The sequence below is a fragment of the Gastrolobium bilobum genome, unplaced genomic scaffold (genome assembly GCF_033153095.1).
Source record: "Gastrolobium bilobum isolate Gb01-03AN ecotype WA unplaced genomic scaffold, APGP_CSIRO_Gbil_v1 utg19765, whole genome shotgun sequence".
Taxonomy (NCBI): Eukaryota; Viridiplantae; Streptophyta; class Magnoliopsida; order Fabales; family Fabaceae; genus Gastrolobium; species Gastrolobium bilobum.
This window is the reverse complement of record NW_026897847.1, coordinates 227,261-250,997: the sequence shown is the minus strand read 5'-3', so window position 1 is coordinate 250,997 and position 23,737 is coordinate 227,261. Positions and strand designations below refer to the sequence as shown.

Below are 23,737 nucleotides of genomic sequence, written 5' to 3'. Positions count from 1 at the left end.
TGAGCTTAGGGGCGACTAAGGGACCCACAAGTTATGATGCTTTTTTGGGGTTAGATATAATATAACATATGATCCCTTCTTTTTATAACAATTGTTGTCAGGTGTGTGGTACTTTTGGATTTTTCTCTTAAGCATCTATCTTTATTGCATTTGAACCTTTGGATCTTTGACAAAACCTCCATGACACATGAATTGATCCGCGACATGACATATCAAAATACGAGTTGTGTTGATTTATGGAATAAAACAAGTCATGTACAGGTTCGATCAAATAACATTAAATGTTATCGTGTTTTATCACGGGTTGACCTATGTTGCACATGCAAAAAAAATTTGTCCAGTTTTTTTTTTAAAAATTGAAATTTTGGTGATTTTAACATAATCATTTGCACATAATGGTCAACCCACATATTTTATTTAGTTTTTTCCTTTGATTTTTATTTTTTTTAAGAAAAAAAATAAAATTTTAAATTTTGCACGTCAATCCATGTGACCTGCGGCAAGCGTGTCGTGTTTAGGTTAGATAATTTGACCCAGAGGTTAGACCTTGATACGACATGAATCTTATTTCATGACACATTTTGCCACCTCTACTTGTATGTGTAAAAATATATGAATAGTGTTGAAACTAGTACTTCGTTTATTTCAGTTGCACTCTGAAAAAAATTTAAATAATAAAGAGAAATAATTTGTACCAATAAAGTTCGGTACAGTTGGTAGATAACTGGGTCCATTAAATATGTTGATAGGGTTCGATTCTTGGTCATGTATATGAAAATTACTTTGTTGGTAGAGAAAATGACTTATAACTGAATTGAATTCTTAAAACTTCTTTATTTTATTTTTATTTTTTGATAACATTCTTTATTTTATATTTAGTAACATAAAAATAAGAAAAACAAATAAAACTTACTACGCATGAAGGCTATTCTTGCAAGATCCTACCATCAATTTAGAATTATCATTCGTAGGACCTCTTTGGTTGAATCAATTTAAAATCAAAGGTTGAAATTGGAATTAATGTAATCAATGAATTAATGTAACGATAATCAAACAAGTAACGAGGGTGACAAATTTAAAATGGTGGTGGCGAGTATAATATGTTGTCTCTTGTAACTATAATAATTATAAACAACTTTTATATAATAATTCATTACATTTGCAACTAAAAATATTTCTTATTATTACAAAAAATAAATAAATAATTTCTTATATCTTTTTAGATTTATTTTTTATCATTGACTATGTATAATCACCGGTAGTACTACAAAACTATGCGACCAGGAAATCCTTCTGACATTTAATATTTTTAATATATTTTTTAGATTTTAAAACACACATTTAATACTACAAATTTTCAGTAGCCCTTTTTAAGTTTTAACACACATATACTTTATTTATTTTTAGGGTTTTATTAATCTCAATTAAAGGAGATAAGTTATCTCATGTCATAGAGACAAATTTGTGGGCTCCACCATCTGAAAAAATAAAAAAGAAAAGAAAAGAAAAATGTGACACAGTTATCGAATGGTTGTAGGAAGGAAAACTTATGTCACGTAGCATGAGAAAAGTTCTTATTTTTATTATTATTATTATTTATTTTATAAATTTTAACGTTTTATGAGTAGGAGTGACAGTAAATTAAACGAGCTTACAAGTTATTTCATTTTCAAAAGGAAGAAGAAATTTGCAAACCTTATAATCGTGTCGTTGGTGACACAGACAGAGACACACACAGACACAAACACGCACAGAAGAAGAAAAAGAAAAGAAAAAGATTCTTAGAATCGTATCGTAACGCATTACATGGATCCAATTCCAAATCCATTCGCACCCAATCATTCCGATTCCGATTCCGACTCAGTGAGTTGCTTCGTCACTGATCTCTTCGAATCTCGCTCTTCCGACCGTTCTCGCCCATGTTCCTGCCATGATATAAGCATAAACCCCTTTTCTGGTGTCGTTTGCGATCTTCATCACGGGGAATTAGGGTTAGGGTTAGGGTTTGGAGGTGGCGATGATTCGGTGGGCGATAATTCCGGTGGGCTTAGGGTTGTTGGATTCGGTTCTGATTCAGATTCGAATAGCGAGGAAGGTGAGCTTGATAGAGCTATGGAGTTCAGTTCTGGTGTTGATGGTGATGATGATAGGGTTGGTGTTGGTGGTGCGTTTGATGATTTCGATGTTCGATTGTGTTGGGATAGTTTGTGTTTGGAGGATCAGAGGACACTGAATGAGAGTTTTGAATGGGAGGAGGTAGAAGAAAGGGTGAATGAGGTTGAGGTTGATGGTGAATCAATAGCATCTGGGTTTACGAATAGCGGCGAAGAAGCAATTAGGGACCTCGAATGGGAGATTCTCTTGGCTGTGAACAATTTGGATAGGAATTCTGGTTTGGAACATGATGATTCCAATGGTGCTGATTCGTATTTAGCTGTTCCTGAAGGTTTTTTTTACACTGCTGAGGTTGATGTTCTATTTGGGCAGTTGCTGGAGAATGATAATGGATTGAAGGGTAGTCCTCCGGCCGCGAAAAGTGTTGTGGAGAATCTTCCTCTTGTGGTGGTGGAGGAGTTGCAAGGGAAGAACGTGGTGTGTGCTATTTGCAAAGATGAGATGTTCTTGGAGGAGAAGGTGAGGAGGCTTCCTTGCTCTCATTGTTATCATGGAGACTGCATTTTGCCTTGGTTGAGTATTCGGAATACTTGTCCGGTTTGTCGGTTTGAATTGCCCACAGATGATCCTGATTATGAGCAGAGGAAATGCCAGAGGGCTGCTCATGAACTGTTGGAGCTTGCAGCACAAATGCAATTTTGACTTGTTGCTTCAGGTTGTTTGTAAATAGCAGTTTGCTTTGTCTGATGAGAACAAATCCCTTGTATTTATTTTTCATGTTGTTGTGGTTTTGGAATAAGTTTCATACCATATTGTGTGATCTGGATACTCAAGAAATGAATGCCTGTCAATACTCAGTTTATATTCAAAAAGTTAAAGTGTACCGTAAGAAGGATTATGTTTTTCTTTTTATAAACTTTTTAACTTATAATTATTGGATTTATGCATCTCTCTGATCAGAATCATGATGTATAAAATGTTGGCAATCTGTATATATCTATATAAAATGCTCAGAATCACCCCTCAACCTTTTGTCATGTGTTTTTCATTTGTGCTTATTTTTCTATGTTTTGACATGGACAAACGATTTGTTGTTTCTCTTATCAGAATTTAGAGAGAACGAGAGAGAAAAGAGAGAGAGTAAGAGCCTTGAACTCATGTGTATTTGATAAATGATGAATTAATACACAGTGTCTCTATTTAGAGCACGCAGATAACACGCTGAGTCAACGAAGGAAACTGACTCTGTTACAAACTAACAGAATGCTAAACAGAAGCAGTAAAGGTATTTTGTTGAACCAACAGCTAAGATAGGCAAACCTTGTCCGTTACCAATGAAGATCTGGTCTGTTCCAGAGAGTTGTTGACTCTGAACAAGATTGGCAGGGTTGGCAGTAACATGATGGCTAGCACCTGAATCAGGGAACCACTCAATGGAAGGTGCAGACGTCGGAAGAGGTAACAAGCCTGATTGAGATGCTACCATGGCTTGAGGTGCTGGATTTGGTTGCTGTCAAACAAAATGATATGGCTTCTGCTGTGTTGAAGCAAAATATTGCAATTCATTGGAGTTTGGTGGTGGAATATTAGGAACGAAATTTTCATCGAATCTGTACCAGCCATGACCATATTTGTAGCACAATTGACAGTGCACTTTCGAACGAGGACCACGTCCTCTTCCTCTGTTGTTGCGACCTCCAGGCTTTCCTCTACCTTAGTTCCCAGCATTGGAAAAACCAGAATCGCGGAACACTTGCGTCTGGTTCATGCTCTGGTTTGCGTTCTGCAAAACAGGGGCGAACAGAGGATTTGTGACTGACTTGTTCTGAGTTGAAGCAACATTTACTGAGGTTGGGTTGCTTAATAATGCCTCATTTTGCTTCAGCAACAACTGTTCGAAGGCCAACATCGCAATTGCGATGTCATCAACACCATAAGCTTTTTCATGGGAATGAACGCCAAGGACGAATGAGTTATAATCTGAAGGCAAACCTTTGAGTATGTAATTGATTTGATCATCTACAGACATAAGATTGCTTATCGCCTGTAACGAGTTACAAAGAGACTTGATTCTGGATAAGTACTCTGACATCGTCTTGGTGCCTTCAACGTTCGAAGCTCAGATCTAAGGTTTCTGGCCTTAGATTTCATCATTCCATGGAAGAGTTTATGGATTTTCTCCCAAGCTTCATGAGAATGTTTAACTCCTAGTATTTCATTCACTACGGACTCTGAGATAGTAGAGAGAAGCCAAGTTAGCAACATCTGATCTTGTGTGAGCCAAGTGAGATACTCTGGATTCACTGATTCAGTGTCTCAATCTTCTTCCGCGAGGAATTTTAATGGAATTTTTGGATTGGCAAGAAATTGTTGAAGCTGATGCGTTGTTATTATTGGTTCAACGATTTGATTCCAGAAATTTTCCTCTGTAGGTTTTACAGAGATTTGGTAGTTGAAGAGTTTGGAGCTTTCTCCATCAAAGGAGTTTGCGCTGTGATTTGAGGTGTTACTGTTTGGATTCTCATGGGAAGAAGATGTTGCGAAAGCCATGACTGAGCAAGAAATAGACCAGGCCCTCAGAATGAAGTCTGTGATACCATATCATGAAACTAATAATTATAAAATACTTTTATATAATAATTCATTACATCTGCAACTAAAAACATTTCTTATATCTTTTTAGATTTTATTTATTTTTTATCATTTACTAGGTATAACCACTGGTAGTACTACAAAACTATGCGACCAGGAAATCCTTCTGACATTTAATATTTTTAATATATTTTTTTAGATTTTAAAACGCACATTTACAATTATTATTATATTATTTTTTTTATAAATTTTAACGTTTTATGATGTGAGTAGGAGTGATTTCATTTTCAAAAGGAAGAAGAAATTTGCAAACCTTATAATCGGGTCGTTGGTGACATAGAAAAAGACACAAACAAACACGCATAGAAGAAGAAAAAGAAAAGGAGAAGATTCTTAGAATCGTATCGTAACACATTACATGGATCCAATTCCAACACCCAATCATTCAGATTCCGATTCCGACTCAGTGAGTTGCTTCATCACTGATCTCTTCGAAACTCGTTCTTGCGATCGTTCTGGCCCTTGTTCCTGCCATGATATTAGCATAAACCCCTTTTGTGGTGTCGTTTGCAATCTTCATCAAGGGGAATTAGGTTTAGGTTTAGGGTTAGGAGGTGGTGATGATTCGGTGGGTGATAATTCCGGTGGGCTTAGGGTTGTTGGATTCGGTTCTGATTCAGATTTGAGTAGCGAGGAAGGTGAGCTTGATAGAGCTATGGAGTTCAGTTCTGGTGGTGATGGTCATGATGATAGGGTTGGTGTTGGTGGTGGGTTTGATGATTTCGATATTCGATATTGTTGGGATAGTTTGTGTTTGGAGGATCAGAGGACACTGAATGAGAGTTTTGAATGGGAGGAGGTAGAAGAGAGGGTGAATGAGGTTGAGGTTGATGGTGAATCAGTGGCATCTGGGTTTACAAATGGCGGCGAAGAAGCAATTAGGGACCTGGAATGGGAGATTCTCTTGGCTGTGAACAATTTGGAGAGGAATTCTGGGTTGGAACATGATGATTCCAATGGTGCTGATTCGTATTTAGCAGTTCCTGAAGATTTTTTTTACACTGCTGAGGTTGATGTTCTATTTGGGCAGTTGCTGGAGAATGATAGTGGATTGAAGGGTAGTCCTCCCTCCCGCCGCGAAAAGTGTTGTGGAGAATCTTCCTCTTGTGGTGGTGGAGTTGCAAGGGAAGAATGTGGTGTGTGCTATTTGCAAAGATGAGATGTTCTTGGAGGAGAAGGTGAGGAGGCTTCCTTGCTCTCATTGTTATCATGGAGACTGCATCTTGCCTTGGTTGAGTATTCGGAATACTTGTCCCGTTTGTCGGTTTGAATTGCCCACTGATGATCCTGATTATGAACAGAGGAAATGCCAGAGGGCTGCTCATGCACTGTTGGAGCTTGCAGCACAAGTGCAATTTTGACTTGTTGCTTCAGGTTGTTTGTAAATAGCAGTTTGCTTTATCTGATGAGAACAAATCCCTTGTATTTAGTTTTCATGTTGTTGTGGTTTTGGAATAAGTTTCATACCATATCGTGTGATTTGGATACTCAAGAAATGAATGCCTGTCAATACTCAGTTTATATTCAAAAAATTAATGTGTACCATAAGAAGGATCATGTGGATGGTTTAGTTTTTATTTTTATAAACTTGTTAAGTTATAATTATTGGATTTATGTATCTCTGTGATCAGAATCGTGATGTATAAAATGTTGGCCATCTGTATACATCTGTATAAAATTTTCAGAATCACCCATCAACCTTTTTTCATGTGTTTTTCATTTGTGCTTATTTTTCTATGTTCTGGCATGGACAAAAGATTTTTTGTTTCTCTTATATAAGCTATTAGCATTGTCTTTTTGAGTAGTTGACATTTGTGTAGTAGATTTTTCTTTCTTTTCTTTAATTATCTGAATTTGTATCGTGTTGATATTTTAGTTATGCTGCATCTTTTGTACACTTTACATTTTTTAATTGAGATCAGATTAACATTTGATATTTTGGTTATGCAATATTTTTACCTGGTTTATCCCTTTAACGTTTTATAGCATCTTGTAACTGTAGGGTTAGATTAACACTTGACTTCTAAAATTATTTCATTACTCGACCTTAATCTTAATTGCTTGGAGTTGACTACTTTGGCTTAATATCCGGCTTCTTATATTTTAGTTTTATGTACAGTTTGAGATCACAGTAGAGAATCAAATTGGAGTTTTGGGCATAAACATATATTTTGAACGTCCAGCTATTCCGGATGGAGAAATGCTTGGTTGTTTTGATTTATTTTTCTTTTGCAACCTAGAGATTGTTATTCATTATTTTGCTGAGAAAATGCAAGAAAATAGTAGAGGGTAGAAAGGAGAGAGATGACAGAGAGTATTCTCTGTAAATCTGAGATTGTTATTCATTATGAACTATATGTAGAGTTCTGATATTTATCGAGTGGTCTAATTGCAGTTAGAGATAATTGCATAAATGGTAACAATCAACCAATTCTGTAGGGAACTGAATCTCAACTCCTAACAGTGACAACTCAGCTGTCTCCTAACAATTCTAACTGCACTGTCATCAATACACGTGCAACAACAACAGAATATATACTCTATCATGTAGTAAGTATTCTGTAATGTACTATTAATTAGAGCATAATAGGAACTTGACTGAGTATCAAAAAGGCATATAAGACCTGGGCCGATGGGCGTTAATTGACAGAATGATGTGTTATGTGCCTAACTCAATCATTGTTTTCCTAGTATTCTCGTCAACATACAAAATCCTTTGCAGTTCCTGTACATCCTCAAACTGTCTGATCTCACGCATATTATCCCCAGAGAGCTTAGCATTGAGGTACTGCTCATTATTTGGGTATATTTGACTGCATCTATGTCAAGTTGTCAGCATTCTTCTCAAGAGGGCTTTGCTCTTTATTCTCTTATTTGCAAACATTTGATTTTTTTCAATTTAATTTCTCTCAAGTTTTCTTCTGATTGTCCGTAGTGTTTTCACCTTGTTGGACTGGAAAAAATGAGATTGATCCTTTAGAAGAGGAAGGTATGATTCAGTCACCTCTACTTTATTTGTTTTGTCTTTATATATATATATATATATATATATATATATATATATATATATATATATATATATATATATATTCCCTTTTTCTTTTCCAAGTCTTTCCCCTTTGCCTCAGCCTAAACATGGGTTTCAAAGGAGAAGATTTGATGTGGTACTGGTACCTCATAGTTTTATGCTGATTTCTGGTTGATAACAAATAAAACAATACAAGATGACTATTGGTGCCTCATAATAATTTTGAACTTAATTCTAGAGGATGGACTAAGTTTTTATACTTTTGTTCAGCATTATCTGCTGGATAAACTGGTTTTGTTTGCTTACCTTAAACAATAATTTGCTCTCAGTTTTGGAAATTTGGGGTTTACAGTGTGTTAGGCATGAGCGAATGTGCAGCTAAGATCTATGATTTCCTGCATTGTTGTCCATATATATTAGGGTCAAAGTTGTTTCCATATCTGGAATTCAGTGGGAAAACTATAGGCCTGTTTGATTGCTACTTTTTGAAGTTTTTTTTTTTCAAAAACTAAAACACAATACTCTGTTTGGGTGTTTATTTTTTTGGTGATTGTTTTGAAAACTTATTCTCCACAATATGTTTTTAGAGTAGAAAATTAAGAATACATATTAGTTGTTTTTTTTTTTTTTACTTGTGTTTATAAATTCTCTACTCTCAACGCCTCAGCGGCTGCCTATCCTATAGCTGCCGCTACCGTCACTATTATGACGACTGTGGCCACTAGCATCACTGTCACCAGATCTTCCTCAAACTTTTAAAACTTATTCAAAATAAAATTCAATAAATAAGTTTTTTTTACGAAATAATTTCTAAAAATAGAAAACAAGAATAGAGTCCATCATGTCCATAATCTTTCGTTGTGCTCTGTTGCTAAATCTCTAATTCTTTAATTTGACCAAAGGCTTCTTTTTGTTGTCATAGTTTTCAGACATATTTCATGTTTAGAAATTATCTGGACAACTAGAGTGGCTAAAGAGTCCTAGGTTTTATTATTTATTTATTTTTTGTTAAGTTTTCTTTATCCATTAACGTGTTGACAAGTATGACAAGTTTTTTATGGTGATGTTGGGTATTTTTATCATCAAGTAAATGACGTAGTATGTTCCCTGTGTGCTTGCATGGCAGTCCCTGGCGGGCGTTTCAGTGTCTACATTTCTTTTTTTCCTCTGTGCTTATTATTTTAAAAGGAAGAAGATATTATGTTTTTTTTTTTTTTTCATACATACTCTATCTATTTGTTTTCAATATCATTATATCACAATCTCGAGAGGAGAGAAAAAAAATATGAAGTTGATATTGTGATTTAATGGTGTTGGAGAAGAATAAATAAAGTAGGTAGGTATAATATTCTATCTTATTTTAAAATAATATTTTCTTACTAAGCCTAGATATCACCTAGATTTTTTTGTTTCAAACTATAGCACATGAAATTCTACTGGCATTTGATACACTCTACTGCATAATATTCTACTGAGATTTAGAATACAAGGCATTTTCGTTTGGTAGACTGCTGGTTGGCTCATTTTCATGGTATGTTTTGAGGGGAGGGGAATCAACAATTGACCACATTAATCTGGTAAAACATTTGGCATTAGCATTAATCAGGCATTTAATCTTGGAGACTGTTGCTCGGTCAAAAGCCCTAGGGTTCTACGTCCTGGTCAATATTTGGCGTGAGATTTTATAAGAAATTTTAGTCAAAGGAGTGCCTTGATGATTCAAGTTTATTGGCTTTTTCTCTGGAGAAATTTCTGAAGTATATGTAGATGCAGCACAGTTTACCAATACCATGGGATTTCGTGCCATCTTTTAACTATACTGTTTTGCTTGATTTAATGAGATTAAGATGAAATCTTGATTCAATTTTTACTAAGTTAGCTTGCAAGAGTTTGCCATGTTATCCTAGCATACATCCTGGGCAAGATGGCAGTTACAGAAAGCAGTGAAGGAGTACAATGCAAGCGTAATAGTTATCTTCCCCTTTTTGAAATTGCTGCATTCTGAGTTGGTAGTAGTGAAATTTTAGGGATTAGGTGGGAAGGAGAAAAGAGAGAATATATTTTACTAATAACACTAAATATTAAATAATTGTGTGATTATGTTAATAAAGCTGATATAATTCTTTCTGTTTATACTAATATTCTATGTTAAGTATAAGTATACTACAATTAGTACCAGCTCAACTCAGTATAACATAAGATTCTTAATAAAATCTAATCTTATTTTCTAACTATCCTCGTCATTTTGAGGTTAATTATGCTCCCAACTTGTTTCAAATAAATGTTATCCATCACTCTGGTGGAGCGTGCAAGATTTTTAGAGATGATTTTACATATTTTGGTTAGTTGGCTGTCATTGAAGGGGTGTTTAAAATATGGACATAATTTCTGCTTCAAAAGCAGACAAATTTGTATGTCACGGTCTATAGAGACATAAAAAGAGTGGCCCATATAAATTTTTTTTCTCCCACTCTATGTTTTCTCTCATCCTTTTGTCTATGTGGCAGAAATAAATTTATTTGTTTCAAAAGCAGAAATCATATTCCCTTTAAAATATCAAAATGAACCAAGTTAAATTGCGAACCATATTGAAAGATTTATATTTTTTTAAATTGGTTTAAGAATTGAATCACTTAATATAAAATCAATTTGAAAACTAAACCATTTTATTCGAATCAGTTTGAAAAAGTAAAAAATAAAACTTGTTCTTTTTCATTAATTATTAGTATATTTTTTGGGGAATAACATCTGTCATTATAAAGGATATAAGTTTATATCATTTTAGATCCTAACCGTTAATTTCTGTCCATCAACGGTTATAATTTATTAGATCAAAATTATTAATTAATTAATAATAAATTTGGTCCATTAAGTTTGACCCAATAGATTATAACCGTTGATGGACGAAAATCAACAGTTAAGATCTAAAATGATATAAGCTTCTATCCTTTAAAAGGATAGATGTTTTTTTCTATTTTTTATGGCTAAAACATTTCTCCATGAAGATAAGTAATCTTCGGTGAACTTAAAACAATATTGTTTTGGAGTGAAAATCAAGATATTTTTGTGATTTTAATATATTGTAGAGTTGTTTTAGTTTTTATTATTATAATTTTTTAATTTTATAATCTCAAAACGATATTATTTTGAGCTCACTGTAGATAATTTTATCTTCAGTGACTGGAAAAATATTTTATTTTATTTTAACTTAAAAATGGTTCAAAATCCTCTAAGCAGTTTGGAACCGAAAACTGATTCATAAAACAGTAAAAAATGGGTTCGATTTGATTTAGTATAAAAAACTGAACCGAAGCAACCGTGTCTATCTTACTTGGGACGCGGTGATGTATTTTTTAGAAAGGCACTGAAAAAGAGAGAAAGCGATGCTGCCAAAACCAAAATATTTAGTATAAAGAAGTGGTCCACTTTATTAATCTTACTTTTTTAGTTTCAAAATCTTTTTGACCTAAAAGGGTCAGTTTGATACGGGACAAAAATGGGTATGGAAAATTTATGAATTAGTTTTTAGTATAATTTTTTTAGGGAAAAATTATATTTACAATTTTTTTTTTATAAACACTTATAAATTATATTATATCTGATCAGTAAGATACTTTTGAGTGAAGTCTAAACAGTCAGACATAGTGTAATTTGTAAGTTTATAAAAAAAGAATTTGTCAATATAACCCTTCTCATTTTTTTATAATATAACTGATTGATGAATTTGTTATCTCCATTTTCACCTATATGCCAAATTAACCTTAAGCTATACTTTTTAAACTCAAAAAATTTCTGTTCGTACTAAAGGAAGTATTGAAATGAACATGCCATTTTCAGTCATTTTCATTTCCTCAAAATCATTCATCAAATTAAACATGATTATGATACCACAATGATAGTTAAATTTTAGGGATAGGATACCACATGCCTACTCTACTTACTCATTTTCAATATTATTAGATCAGACTTTGATATAATAGAATTGAAAATAATAGGTAGAATAAGCATATATCTAAGAGAAATATTATACTTACTACCTATTTTTTTTATTACCTTTTACTATTAAATCTTAACCGTTGATTTTCGTCAATCTAACGGTTATAATTTATTAAAAATTAATAATTAATTAATAAGTATGATCTTATAAATTACACCTGTTAGATTGACGAAAATCAACGGTTAAAATTTAGTAGTAAGAGATAGTAAAAAAAGAGAGGTAGTAAGTATAACCTCCCCCTATATCTTATCGCGTAACTGTAAGACTAAACATTGATCTAGTTTTGCTTCTTCAGGTCAGTTGATTGGTCACCTTTCATTTTTATATCAATCTATCTTGTGTTCAGTGAACGAGAGTGCTGCTACAATTGCAGAAGCAGAGAAATATTTTCTGTATATAGCTCCCGAAAACAACCTCTTTACAATTATGTATGGGTAAAGTTGCGTATAAGAATTACCTCCACCCCACATACTCGCTAGTCGGATTTAACGGGGAGTAGGTTTTTAGTGGCTTTATAGCTAGAGACTACATGCTTTTAATTTTCTGTGCAAATAAATACATAGACTGTAACTGAGTGTGGACTTTTTTTCATAATTTTGAACCAGAATTGTGGTATGAAATTGCCAACTCTTAGTGAAGCAAATTCATTTCAAATTTCTGGAATTATAAAAGAAATTGAACACTTATGTGACCAAAAACTCATGGGTTGAGTATGGATCAGTCTCTTTGCACAAATGCAAAAATAAGATTGTGTACAATCTACTTTGTCCTCGCAAAAATCGAAAAGCTTTTTGCACCCCGGATTTAAAGGTAGAAATCAAATTATTTTAGTTACTGTAGTTAGTAGAGAGAAATCTTGATAACAGTCAAAAACTTCAAAGGGAAAAAAGATATGCTAAAAAACTTCAAAAATGTAGGCTCTACCCATGAGCTTGGTTCATAACACAAATGCTAGATGATAGGTAAACACTTTGTTGAGATTTATTTATGATGATTTAAACTTTTGACTATTAGTGACATTGGGAAAGATTTAAAATTGGCAATATATCTGCAAATTGGTGTTGGTAGACCACATCTTTTGTGTAAGAAATCATCAAAGTTGGAAATAGAACTATAGATAGAAAAGCTTATAACAAAGTTTAGTGATACTAATCAACCTTAATGATTCAGTAAAAAAGCCAAAAAATGTGCTTGGTTATGGAAACTAAGCGAGGAAAAGAGTCCAACTTTTTATCTTTTTTTTCCCTTGAATGGACTCAGTGATTAGATGGTCAAATTTATCCTCTTCTGAGCTGAGATCATTGAAAAGGGAAAGATGATATACAAAACTAAAGCTAGAAAGCAGCGATCGTGTGATAAAGAGCAAGAAAAAAGGAGACAAAAAGGGCTTGAACTCACACTGATAAACCTCTTTGCACCTTTGACAGTCAAAAGCTGCATGCAAGTGCACGACCCAACTTTATGATAATCAGCAATTTTATTTTATTTTAATGCAATTCGATTTTAGCACCCAGTAATTTTCATTTTATCCAATTTGATTTAATTTGGTTCGATCATAATATTGCCGCTCCTAGCACTATTCAAACATTCACTAGTTGAAGGAAATAAGCTTATAGATGCCCTGCCCCATATATGTAAAAGGTGTTAAATGAAGATAAAAAAAAAGTATAAAAAAGGGTCATTAGTTAATGATTTTATATATATATATATATATATATATATATATATATATATATATATATATATATAAAACAACTGATCCGTTGCTAAATGGGTTGAACCAATTTTGATATGCTCTTAAACGGGGAAAGTTCAAACAAATTAGCGGAATAAAAATTCTAATTTGTCATTTGTGACAGGTTACACGGTCAATCTAATGAATTGGACCTATTTTACCACCTCTAATTCATTATCCCTTAAACCAATTGTTGTTCGTTTTGAGCAATCTTTTCAAACTCGAGTTTCTACGTAAAAACGGAAAGAGGTGGTAGAAACGTAAAACGTAGAAACGACACGAAACGTAAAGTTTTTACTTCTACTACTTAAGGTCAAGATACAAAATTATGTATATGCATATAAAAAAAATATCTCATAACGAACATGTGTGTTGAGCCACTTATCTATCTAAAATGGAAAATTATTTTTGATAACCAAGTATCAAAACTATAAACAGTGATAACTAACAAGTAATGGATAACCAATCTGCTCTAATTGCTTCATATACTCTTTGGATTTTGGATCATCATTCATCAAGATATAATTTCACTTCTTTCAATGCACACAATGATCCAAAAACACAAAACGATTCTCATAGCATAACTTATAATAGAATTGCAGCTTTATAAGACATAATTATAAAAGACATATATCCAAACAAAAAGATATCAAGATCTTGTGCATATGATTTGGGGAAAACAAAAATTGGATTTTTTTTTTAATTTCTTTTTTTAAATCTTTTAAAAAAAAATCATTTTAAGTAAAAACGGTCAAACGGTAAAAATGTAAGTTTTTACGTTTTTATGCGGCATTTTTACCCAAGATTGTTTTTACCTGCGTTTTAACATGCACCACTCTAATAACTAATTTTTTATAACAATGGTTTTGAGTCTTTTATTAAGGGGTAATTCAGGATTTTAGCCTCCAAAGAAACTTACGTTAATTATCTTAAAGGATCGATTCAATGTTGTTGATAAACAAATGACCAATGTGATCTTGCATATATTTGAAATATCCAAATCAGTATATATTCTAGGTCAGCCTGAAGCACCGACATCGACACGGGACACGACACGTCGACACGTTAATTCTAAAAAATGTCATATTTTGACACTCTGGGACACGTTTTGATATTAAATAAAATTTTTAATATATATAATATAATTTATATTTAATACATATAAGAGTCCATAATAAGTCATATAATCAATCAAATATTTAAATTTCATAACATAAATATAGTAAAAATAATATTTCGTACTTTGTTAATTTTTTATGTCAAATTTCATAATAGAAAAAATAAATTTATAAATTAATTATTTATATTTAGTTAATAAAATAAAATTAAGATTAAAAAAAAAAACGTGTCCGAGCGTGTCCGAACGTTAACCGCGTGTCGAAAAAAGTTGACTGCGTGTCGGACAAAGTGTCGGAGAGTTGAACATGTCCGTGTCAGACACATAAACTTTTCAAAATTTGCGTGTCCGTGATTGCTTGACCACCACTCCCCTAGGTTATTTCGCTATAACTTTGAAAATTGGATAAGAACAATAAAAGTAACAGGGAGGCCAATACGAGGAAGAAAAGTCACTTAAAAATTGTAGCATATTAAGAATATTCACATTCAGCCCAGTCATTTGTATCTCTTGTTTTTTGAGTTTTTACTTTGCTCGTATGTACTTTTCTCCTTGAACCATAGGTGAAAAATCTGTAATTTTCCCTATTTAAACTTGTTTATGTTTAAGTGATCTTTTTTTTAAGAATCTTCCAATATGGTGCAACGATTGAAAAAAATAAAACTTTCTGGCCATTTTTTTAAGATTTGAAAGTTTTTTTGTTCTGAGCTTCAAAATAAGGTTAATATGCTATCTGGGTTCTATGATTGGTGGAAATAAGTCTCCTGGTCCTGCAATGTTGGATAATACTGAAGAGGAATGCTAATATATAAGATATTATTTAATATTGTTTTATTATTAAATGAAATCTTATGTAAGTTTTATAAAATAATCTATTCTCTATTAACTAGACTCACATGTAATTTTGTCCAATAATAAAATATCGAAGAGTGTCTTGAGCTAAGAGCATTTTAAGGGACTAAGATTGAAATGAATTCCCTTTCTACACTGGTGAAACCTGCAATCTTGATTATTGTCTCAGTCATTATAGGCAATTTATAATTTCTCTATGTGAGATTTTCAGGTGGATTTACTTTACATATTTACTTTGTAGAACTTTTTTTCGTTTTTATTTTTATTTTCTCTATCAGTTTTTTCGATTAATTAGGTTAAGCTAGGTAGGATTCAAAACAATAAAACTCTCTCTTTCGAGTGTTTAATACAAGTGCGTACGCAAGGTTCAAATTCAATATTACTAGCTTTTTTTAATCCTAATTACCTCTTCGAGACAAGTATGCTCCCTCAGGTATCTTCACAAGTTTCAGTTCTTTGCGTTAGCCATGAGACTAATTCCGAATGTGTGGCGAGTTAAGGATTAAAGTTTTATATCTCTTCTCAAAATATGGTGGTGATCAGCTCCTTTGCACCAATTGAGTTGCTATCATTGGATTCGATACTTTAGAACAAAGTATTTTTTTTTTTTCACTATCAATTGGAGTTACATCACTAGCAAAAATACACAATAGACATATAAGAAAGAGAAAGAAACAAAAACAAAGTTGCCATTTTCATTAATGGAGAAGGAGCCCTTTGATTCCTTATTGTGTCCGTTGGCAATGAAGATAGCACTCATTCCCTATAGAAATCTTGCTTTGTGTGTGGCTCTTGAGAATGGCTTTGGATTTCAACCAAGTAATACTGCTTCCCTTCCAGTCCAGAGGATTCTTTTTTAAGGCTAAGAATAATTATTACTTCAATAATTCTCCCCGTTCCGTTGCTACCGCACGCTTTACGCAAGTGATCGAACCATATAGATATCTCTTCAATATAACATAAAAGAGTCCAGATTTCAGACGAACAAATTCAAACTTGATTGAAAAGGGTCTTAGCTAGTGTCCCTTTGTTTAGCTTTCTCCTTTTCTTTACTTTAACCTTCCCATTTTGTTCTCAGTACCCTTTTGTCCTATCAAGGATGTACAAGTATTTGAAACTGATACTAATGTCGGCGGATATGTATCTATAACAGATATTCATTAAATATCTAAAATATTGCATCTTGTAATTTGATAATTTATTTTTAAAGTTTGTGTTAATAGTAGGGGATATCATAACAATAAGATCAATTTCTACAATGACTATCACTAAGTTTTGTGTTAAGTTTTGGTTTGCCCGGAACCCTCTCCTCTTAATTTTTCTCTGACTTTATTGGAGATGAGGAATCTAATATTTGTATTAGTCTAAGGAAAAATTCGTCTTATATCACTTAATAATTTTTTATTGAATATATTATATAAAAAATTTATCGTAAAATTGAAAGTTGATATCCTATAAATTATATTGTGCCAGAATTATTTAATATTTCATCGATATATTTTAAAATTAATGTAAAATACACTAAAAATAAGAATTACTTGATTAAAATGTTATTATTATTAACTTTAACTAGATTTCACATAAATAATTAAGGTGAATGAATAATTATAATTTCATTATTTAATCAATAAAAATCACATTTTATATAAAGTTAGTAGGTAAAACTTCATTTTCACTCATTGTGGTTTTATTGTTTTGGAGTTAACCCAACCATAATTATCTTTTTGAGACGTTTATTGTAATTTTAAGATTTATCATTTGATTCGCTGTGATTTTAAACTTGTCATTTAACCCCATTGTACTTAAATAATTTATCATTTAACATCATGTGGTTTCAAATTTTCACTTATACCATTACATTTATTGTGGATATATAAATATACTACTTAGGCTCTTTGTGGTCTTATTATATATACATAATTTTTTTATTTTTCTCAACTTTTACCTTATATTATTATCATATTATAAATTAAAATTATATATCAAAAAATATAAATTATTTACTTAAATTTAAATTAATTTTATCCTTATAATTTTATACATATAATTTTTTTTATTTTCCCTCTTTTTATTTTATATCCTCATCTAATGAATTTAAGGGAAATAAAAAAAATTAAAAATTCACTTATTTTTATCATGAAAATAATTCAAATCAAATATTATTTTATTTTATCTATTTTTTTACCTGATATCGTTATAAAATTATCCAAAGATAGTAAATATCTTATTTTGATAATATATATTTAATTTATCTTAAATAATATTTTTTTTAATTTTTAAAAATATTTTTAAAATAATTTAAGAGATTAAGATAATTTATAAATTAATTTCTAAATAAATAAATTGAATTAATTTTTAATTTATATTTAACTATTAATTTTATAATAATTTTATTTGATAATATTACGATCATATAAAAAAAATTAGAAAAAGTAATTATTTTTATATTTATAAGACCACAAAGTAAGTGATATATTTGAGTAAATATCTTTTTTGGTCCTCAGAAAATTTCACGAGGCCCGTTTTAGTCCCTAGCAAATAAAAAGGTCCATCGTGCTCCCTAAAAAATTTAAATTGGACTCATTTTAGTCCTTTTGAGGACTAATATGGCTCTTTTTTGAATTTGTGAGGGACCATAATTTCAACTAAATGGGTCCTTTGAATTTTTGAGGGACCACGATGGGCCTTTTTATTTGCTAGGGACTAAAACGGGCCTCGTGAAATTTTCTGAGGACCAAAAAGAGTATTTACTCGATATATTTTTGTAACCACAATGAATGCAAGTGAAAATTTGAAATAACAGGGGGTTAAATGATAAATAATTTAAGAACAATGGGTCTAAGTGACAAGTTTATAACCACAAGGGGGTCAAGTGATAAATCATAAAATTACAATGGTGAAAATGAAATTTTTCCAACACACACACACACATGAGTAGGCGTGTTCATCAACCGATCCAAACCGATTCAAACCGCGGTGACCGAACCGAAAAACCGATAATCGAATAAACCGAAAACTGAAAAACCGAGAACCGAAAAAAACCACAAATTTTAATTGGATTTGATCGGTTTTCGGATGGGTAGATGAAAACCGATCCAATCCAAACTGTTCCAATATATTAATTCCCCTCAACCTACTTGGGTTTTTTCTCAATCATAGCCCAAAAATTTCTAAACCCAAGACCCATTAACCCATCAACTAAATCCAAGAAAAAACCTAGTCACATCTCATCAACAAAATTTTATCTGTGTAAAGCTTCATATCTCATTGCTAAAAAAACTATATTATCGTTTACTGATGCTTTTCTATTTCAAAAAAAAAATTTCAAAGCCTATTATACAAAAGAAGTTATTTGCACAATAACCATGAAACATAATTTAGGATTTTCAAAAAACCGAAAACCGATCCAATTCAAACCGAAAAAAATTGGATTGGATCGGATCAGATTTGAAAAAAAATTCAAACCGAATGGATGATTACATGATTAAACCGAAGAGATTGGATCGGATGCATTTTGCTTCCAAAATCGATCCAATCCAGACCGCGAACACCTCTACATATGAGGTAGGATCCTTTGACATCAATGTCAAATTTGAAAGGTGTCAAATTTGAAATTCGACACCTCATCTGAGAGTCGTTAGATCAAAAAAGATCAATGACTCTGATTTGTAAGCATGTGACACCATTGATCTTTTTTTATCTAACGACTCTGAGATGAAGTGTCAAATTTCAAACTTGACACTGGTATCAAATGATCCTAACTCTCTTTTTTTGTATACACAAATGATCCTAACTCTTGGGAAGGATCCGTTAAAAACTTCTTTTACAAATTACACTAAGTCTGACCGATCATACACTCTTGATTGAAGTATGACCAGTCAAACATAGTATAGTTTGTAAGAGTTTATAAACAAAAAATTGGTAAATGGGCTTTGTTCTTCTCCTTTCATGGGAGAAGAATTTTTTTTGCAGCCCACACAATTTTTTAACGGATCCCACCATATATTAACTTAAAAAAATAAAAAAAAATTGTAAAAAAAAAAAAGACGATGTGCCATAGGCAGGAGAATAGCCTTATGCAGTTGTAGCAGAAGCTATTCTCCCTTTGTAAATATAACATTTCATATATATATATATATATATATATATATATATATATATATATATATATATATATATATATATCGAAAAATCCAAAATTCAGTCACTGGACTGTCCAGTGAGTGAATTTGCACTATATTCTCCTGCGAGAATATAGTGCAAAAATATTACAATGGCGTTCTTCGGTGTTCTCCTGGGAGAATATAGTGCAAATATTTTTTGCACTATATTCTCGCGGGAGAATATAGTGCACTGGACCAAATTTACATCAAGTCACTTGATACTCACTAAGCCCTATATATATATATATGAATTTGCATTCTATCATTTAGCATGACAAGAAAAAGTTTCCTACACACACAACATTTTGTGGGACCCGCATTTTTTGGAAAAAAAATTCTACAGCACGCAAAACGAATCTCTATAACATAACACAATCACTTTTCCTACAACATAACTTTTATAAAATCCTATATATATATATATATATATATATATATATATATAGGTTTATTTTTTTCTGCAGTCAATGTAGATAATAAGTTATCTACATTGAGCCCAAAATGATATCATTTTGGACGAAAATCAATGTATTTTTATAATTATAATTTATTTCAGGGTTATAATAGTATTTCTAATTATAATTTTTAAATTTTTCAACCCAAAACGACATCATTTCGAGAATAAATATATATAACTTATATACATTCAATGTATAATATATATATATATATATATATATATATATATATATATATATGAGAAATGTTATATTTACAAACGTTTTGTCTACAAGCTCTTACGAACTACACTAAGTATGACCTGTCATACTTCAATCAAGAGTGTATAACCGGTCATACTTAGTGTAATTTGTAAAAAAAAATTGTAAACGGGTCATATCCATATATATATATATATATATATATATATATATATATGAGTTTAATTTTATTGTGTTGTAAAAGATAAAATTATATCTCTTACACACATATAAAGTATGTGGGACCCATGTGGGAGGAGAAGAGAGCAGTTTTTAAAACTCGGTCCAGTCATCGACTCGGTCGAGGTACTAAGTCATTGGTTCAATTGGTGGGTCACTAATTGAACCGGTTTAGTTAAATTTTTATTAAATTATATAACAAATATATTATAAGGTGCATTTTGACCAACGATTGAAGGTAGCATAGAGGTAAGTGGTAACACTACTCACTCTCATAGACTGAGTTTGATTCCCAACCACGGTCAAAGGTGCAATATTTTGTCCTAAATTTATATTAAATTATATAATAAAAATATTTTAAGAATCATTTTAAGAGTCAACCAGTCAAAACCGGTTCAACTGCAAGATCGATCCAATAGCCAGCTTGAACCAATGCCCTCACTAGGTTACCGAAACCCAGATCGACCAGGCCGGTCTGTCCGGGTTTTTAGACATTGGGTTGGAGAGATAAAAAGAAAATATTGATCTCATATATTTTTATGCATGTAAAAGATAATTTTATATTTCATAATATGAGAAATATTAAATTCTATATATTCATTCCTAGACGTTAGGCAAGGGAGGGGGGAATCCCCTGAACCCCAGAATCTTGTGACACCTTTGTATTCCAGAGCCGCACCACGACAAGAATTTTCGGTCAAGAAAGCATTGAGTTATGAACAATTTGGTGAGCTGATTCCAGGCACATCACAGATAATGTTGAATGGAAGACAGATAAAAACAAAAAAAACAGAAGAAGCAGGGGACAGCTTTTAACTGACAACAAATCCTTAAGAGGGTGCATATCATAGCATATCACATATTAATAATTCTGTGTTATGATAGCATTTTTTTCTTCAATTTGGGAATCAATGCATGTTCAGTTAACGTGTCATCCCATGTTTGGAGAGAAAAGTAAAAAGGATTAAGCATAATGGTTCTACCAATTTTTTTCGGCTAATGATGTTTTTACCATGTTAAAAATTATTTCCTTAGAACTCTATAGCCAAATTTGTTAGACATAATATATAAAATTATTCATGTGTTATATTCACTTGACAACCTAAAGTTTTGAGAAAGTTAGTAATTGACATGACATGAGAGCCTCTATGATCGAGTTATCTAAAATTCAATTTTTATCACTCCATTATTTTAATAAAAAGTGAAATTTCAACACAAAATAATTAAGTCTGTGCATTGTCTATATTTCAATTGCGAAAAACTCTTATACGATGGAGCATATAAAAATATAATATAAAACTATTTGTATGTTTTCATTTAATGGCTTTATGTGAGATCTAGGTTTTAACAAGCTAGTAGATCTCTACTATACCCATTAACTTGAAAGCTGATTTTCCTATTCTTAAGATTTTTACTACATTATAGACTTAAACACTATACCTTCTAAAAATGTATTCTAATTTTTTCTTCTTCTTAAAACTGTTTTATAGAATAGTGAATGAAATAGGTGTTTTCTATTATTTTTGTTTTGAAAATTATAAGCCAAAACACAAAACGAAAACAACTCATATATATTTTCTAAATTTGATTCTAAAAACAAAAAATAAGTTACAATTTGTAATTTTTTTTTAACAAAACAGATCTCATTAAACAGGTTTTTTTTTTTCTAAAAATCAAAAATTATTTTTTGAAACAGATTACCGTACTTTTTAAGTTAATTGATTTTCTTACAAGTTCCGTATCAAATAGTAATTGGGTTTCGATTTTCTCATGCGATAGGAGAAAATTTTCTCATGTTGTAGACACATTTTATGTGGGGCCCACATCTATTAAAAAAATAAATAAAATAAAATAAAATATTGCACGAAAATCAAAGGATCACTAATAGAAGAAAACAACTCTCCTAGAAAATATTTTCCCATAGTAATTGGGTTTCGATTTTCTGTGGGAGAATACCATAACGGGTTTCCCATAAGATCTTAGTGAGAAGATAGTGTGTGAATTCTTGTAATCACTTGAAGCCTAAGGCTTTAGACAGACAGCTAATTCTCTACAAACTTAAACAAATCTTCTATATGTTGTTATCATTTGGTTGGATCAATTTATTAATGATCCATCACTTTGAAGCTGAGTTAATTGGTTAGAGCGCATTGAACTACCATATGATAGTATTTAGGATGTAATCAAACTATGTGGCTGATGCTAAATGGCAGTGGCACTTAGCCATTATAAAATGAAATCAGGTTCTATCATAATTAACAATTTACCACTGCAGATACCCCAACAGACATGAGAAGCTCATAAATTGTGATTGGATAATCCATGACAAGTGTCACTACCACATTAGCAGCCACAGCAATAACATAAAAATAAGTTTGATGGCAAGGTACATTTTGTGTTAGCCCCAATAGAAAATTGGAGATACTTTAAAGTCTATGACCAAATTTGCATTAAAAATGAACCACTACCATTCTTATCCACATTATTGTTAGTGGCCCAAAACCTACCAGAACTCAAGAAGTACGTAAGCCAATATATTATTGTACATGCAAGGAAAATGCAGCACCAAGCAAATATCTAATTGATATTTGTTCTGCTTTGAGATTGTGGAGTAATGCAGTAGCATGAAGATTTAGTTCTTTTTGGATATCCAAACTCATGAGTGTTGAGTCTAACTTATGAAATAAAATCACTTTCCGTTAAATCCAATCCTGACCAACGAAGGAATGTGAGTAATATTTGTACGCAGTTTTATCTTTACATATTTATAAAGATAATGTTTTTTGAATTTGAACTCATGATATTTCGGTCACAAAGAGATCGTTTTATCACCGTCTCAGCTTCGGCCTCAGTCAACTTATGAAATAAGACCTAAAACTTGATCCATTATGAAGTCAATAAAGTCAGATAATTCAAATTAAAAATTCAATTTCAATAAGCATTGGTGAATTACAAACATTAACCAGTTGTAGTGGTTTGAGTGAGAAGAATATGCTGATTAAGTTGGGCTAATACAATTACCCTTTACATACTAAAAGAATATAATGATGCTGAAGCATGCAAAAATGCAATATGCCTTTGAGATTCTTGCTAAAAAAAATGTCATATAGAAAAAGCTGATAAAGTCCTAAAGTACTATCCAATATCAAAGATTCTATGTCTTCATGATCTTCTTCCTCCGAATTTGTAAGATTGGTTTT

The 23,737-nt window shown here is 31.7% G+C and overlaps 1 protein-coding gene and 1 pseudogene across 2 annotated transcripts; both read left to right on the top strand.

Annotated features, from left to right (window-relative positions):
* The first annotated feature begins 1,722 nt into the window (after positions 1-1,722).
* Positions 1,723-3,371, top strand: LOC133310826 (E3 ubiquitin-protein ligase CIP8-like). 2 transcript variants are annotated; one of them, XM_061511824.1, is made up of 2 exons: positions 1,723-2,830; positions 3,320-3,371. In XM_061511824.1, exon 1 carries the CDS (start codon positions 1,807-1,809, stop codon positions 2,815-2,817), a length of 1,011 nt encoding a protein of 336 aa, XP_061367808.1. In that variant the 5' UTR covers positions 1,723-1,806; the 3' UTR covers positions 2,818-2,830; positions 3,320-3,371. The 2 variants fall into 2 exon arrangements, with proteins under 2 accessions (XP_061367808.1, XP_061367807.1); XM_061511823.1 differs by lacking the exon at positions 3,320-3,371 and adding an exon at positions 3,223-3,301.
* Positions 3,372-4,900: 1,529 nt separating this feature from the next.
* LOC133310830 (E3 ubiquitin-protein ligase CIP8-like) lies at positions 4,901-6,322 on the top strand (annotated as a pseudogene).
* The last annotated feature ends 17,415 nt before the right edge of the window (positions 6,323-23,737 follow it).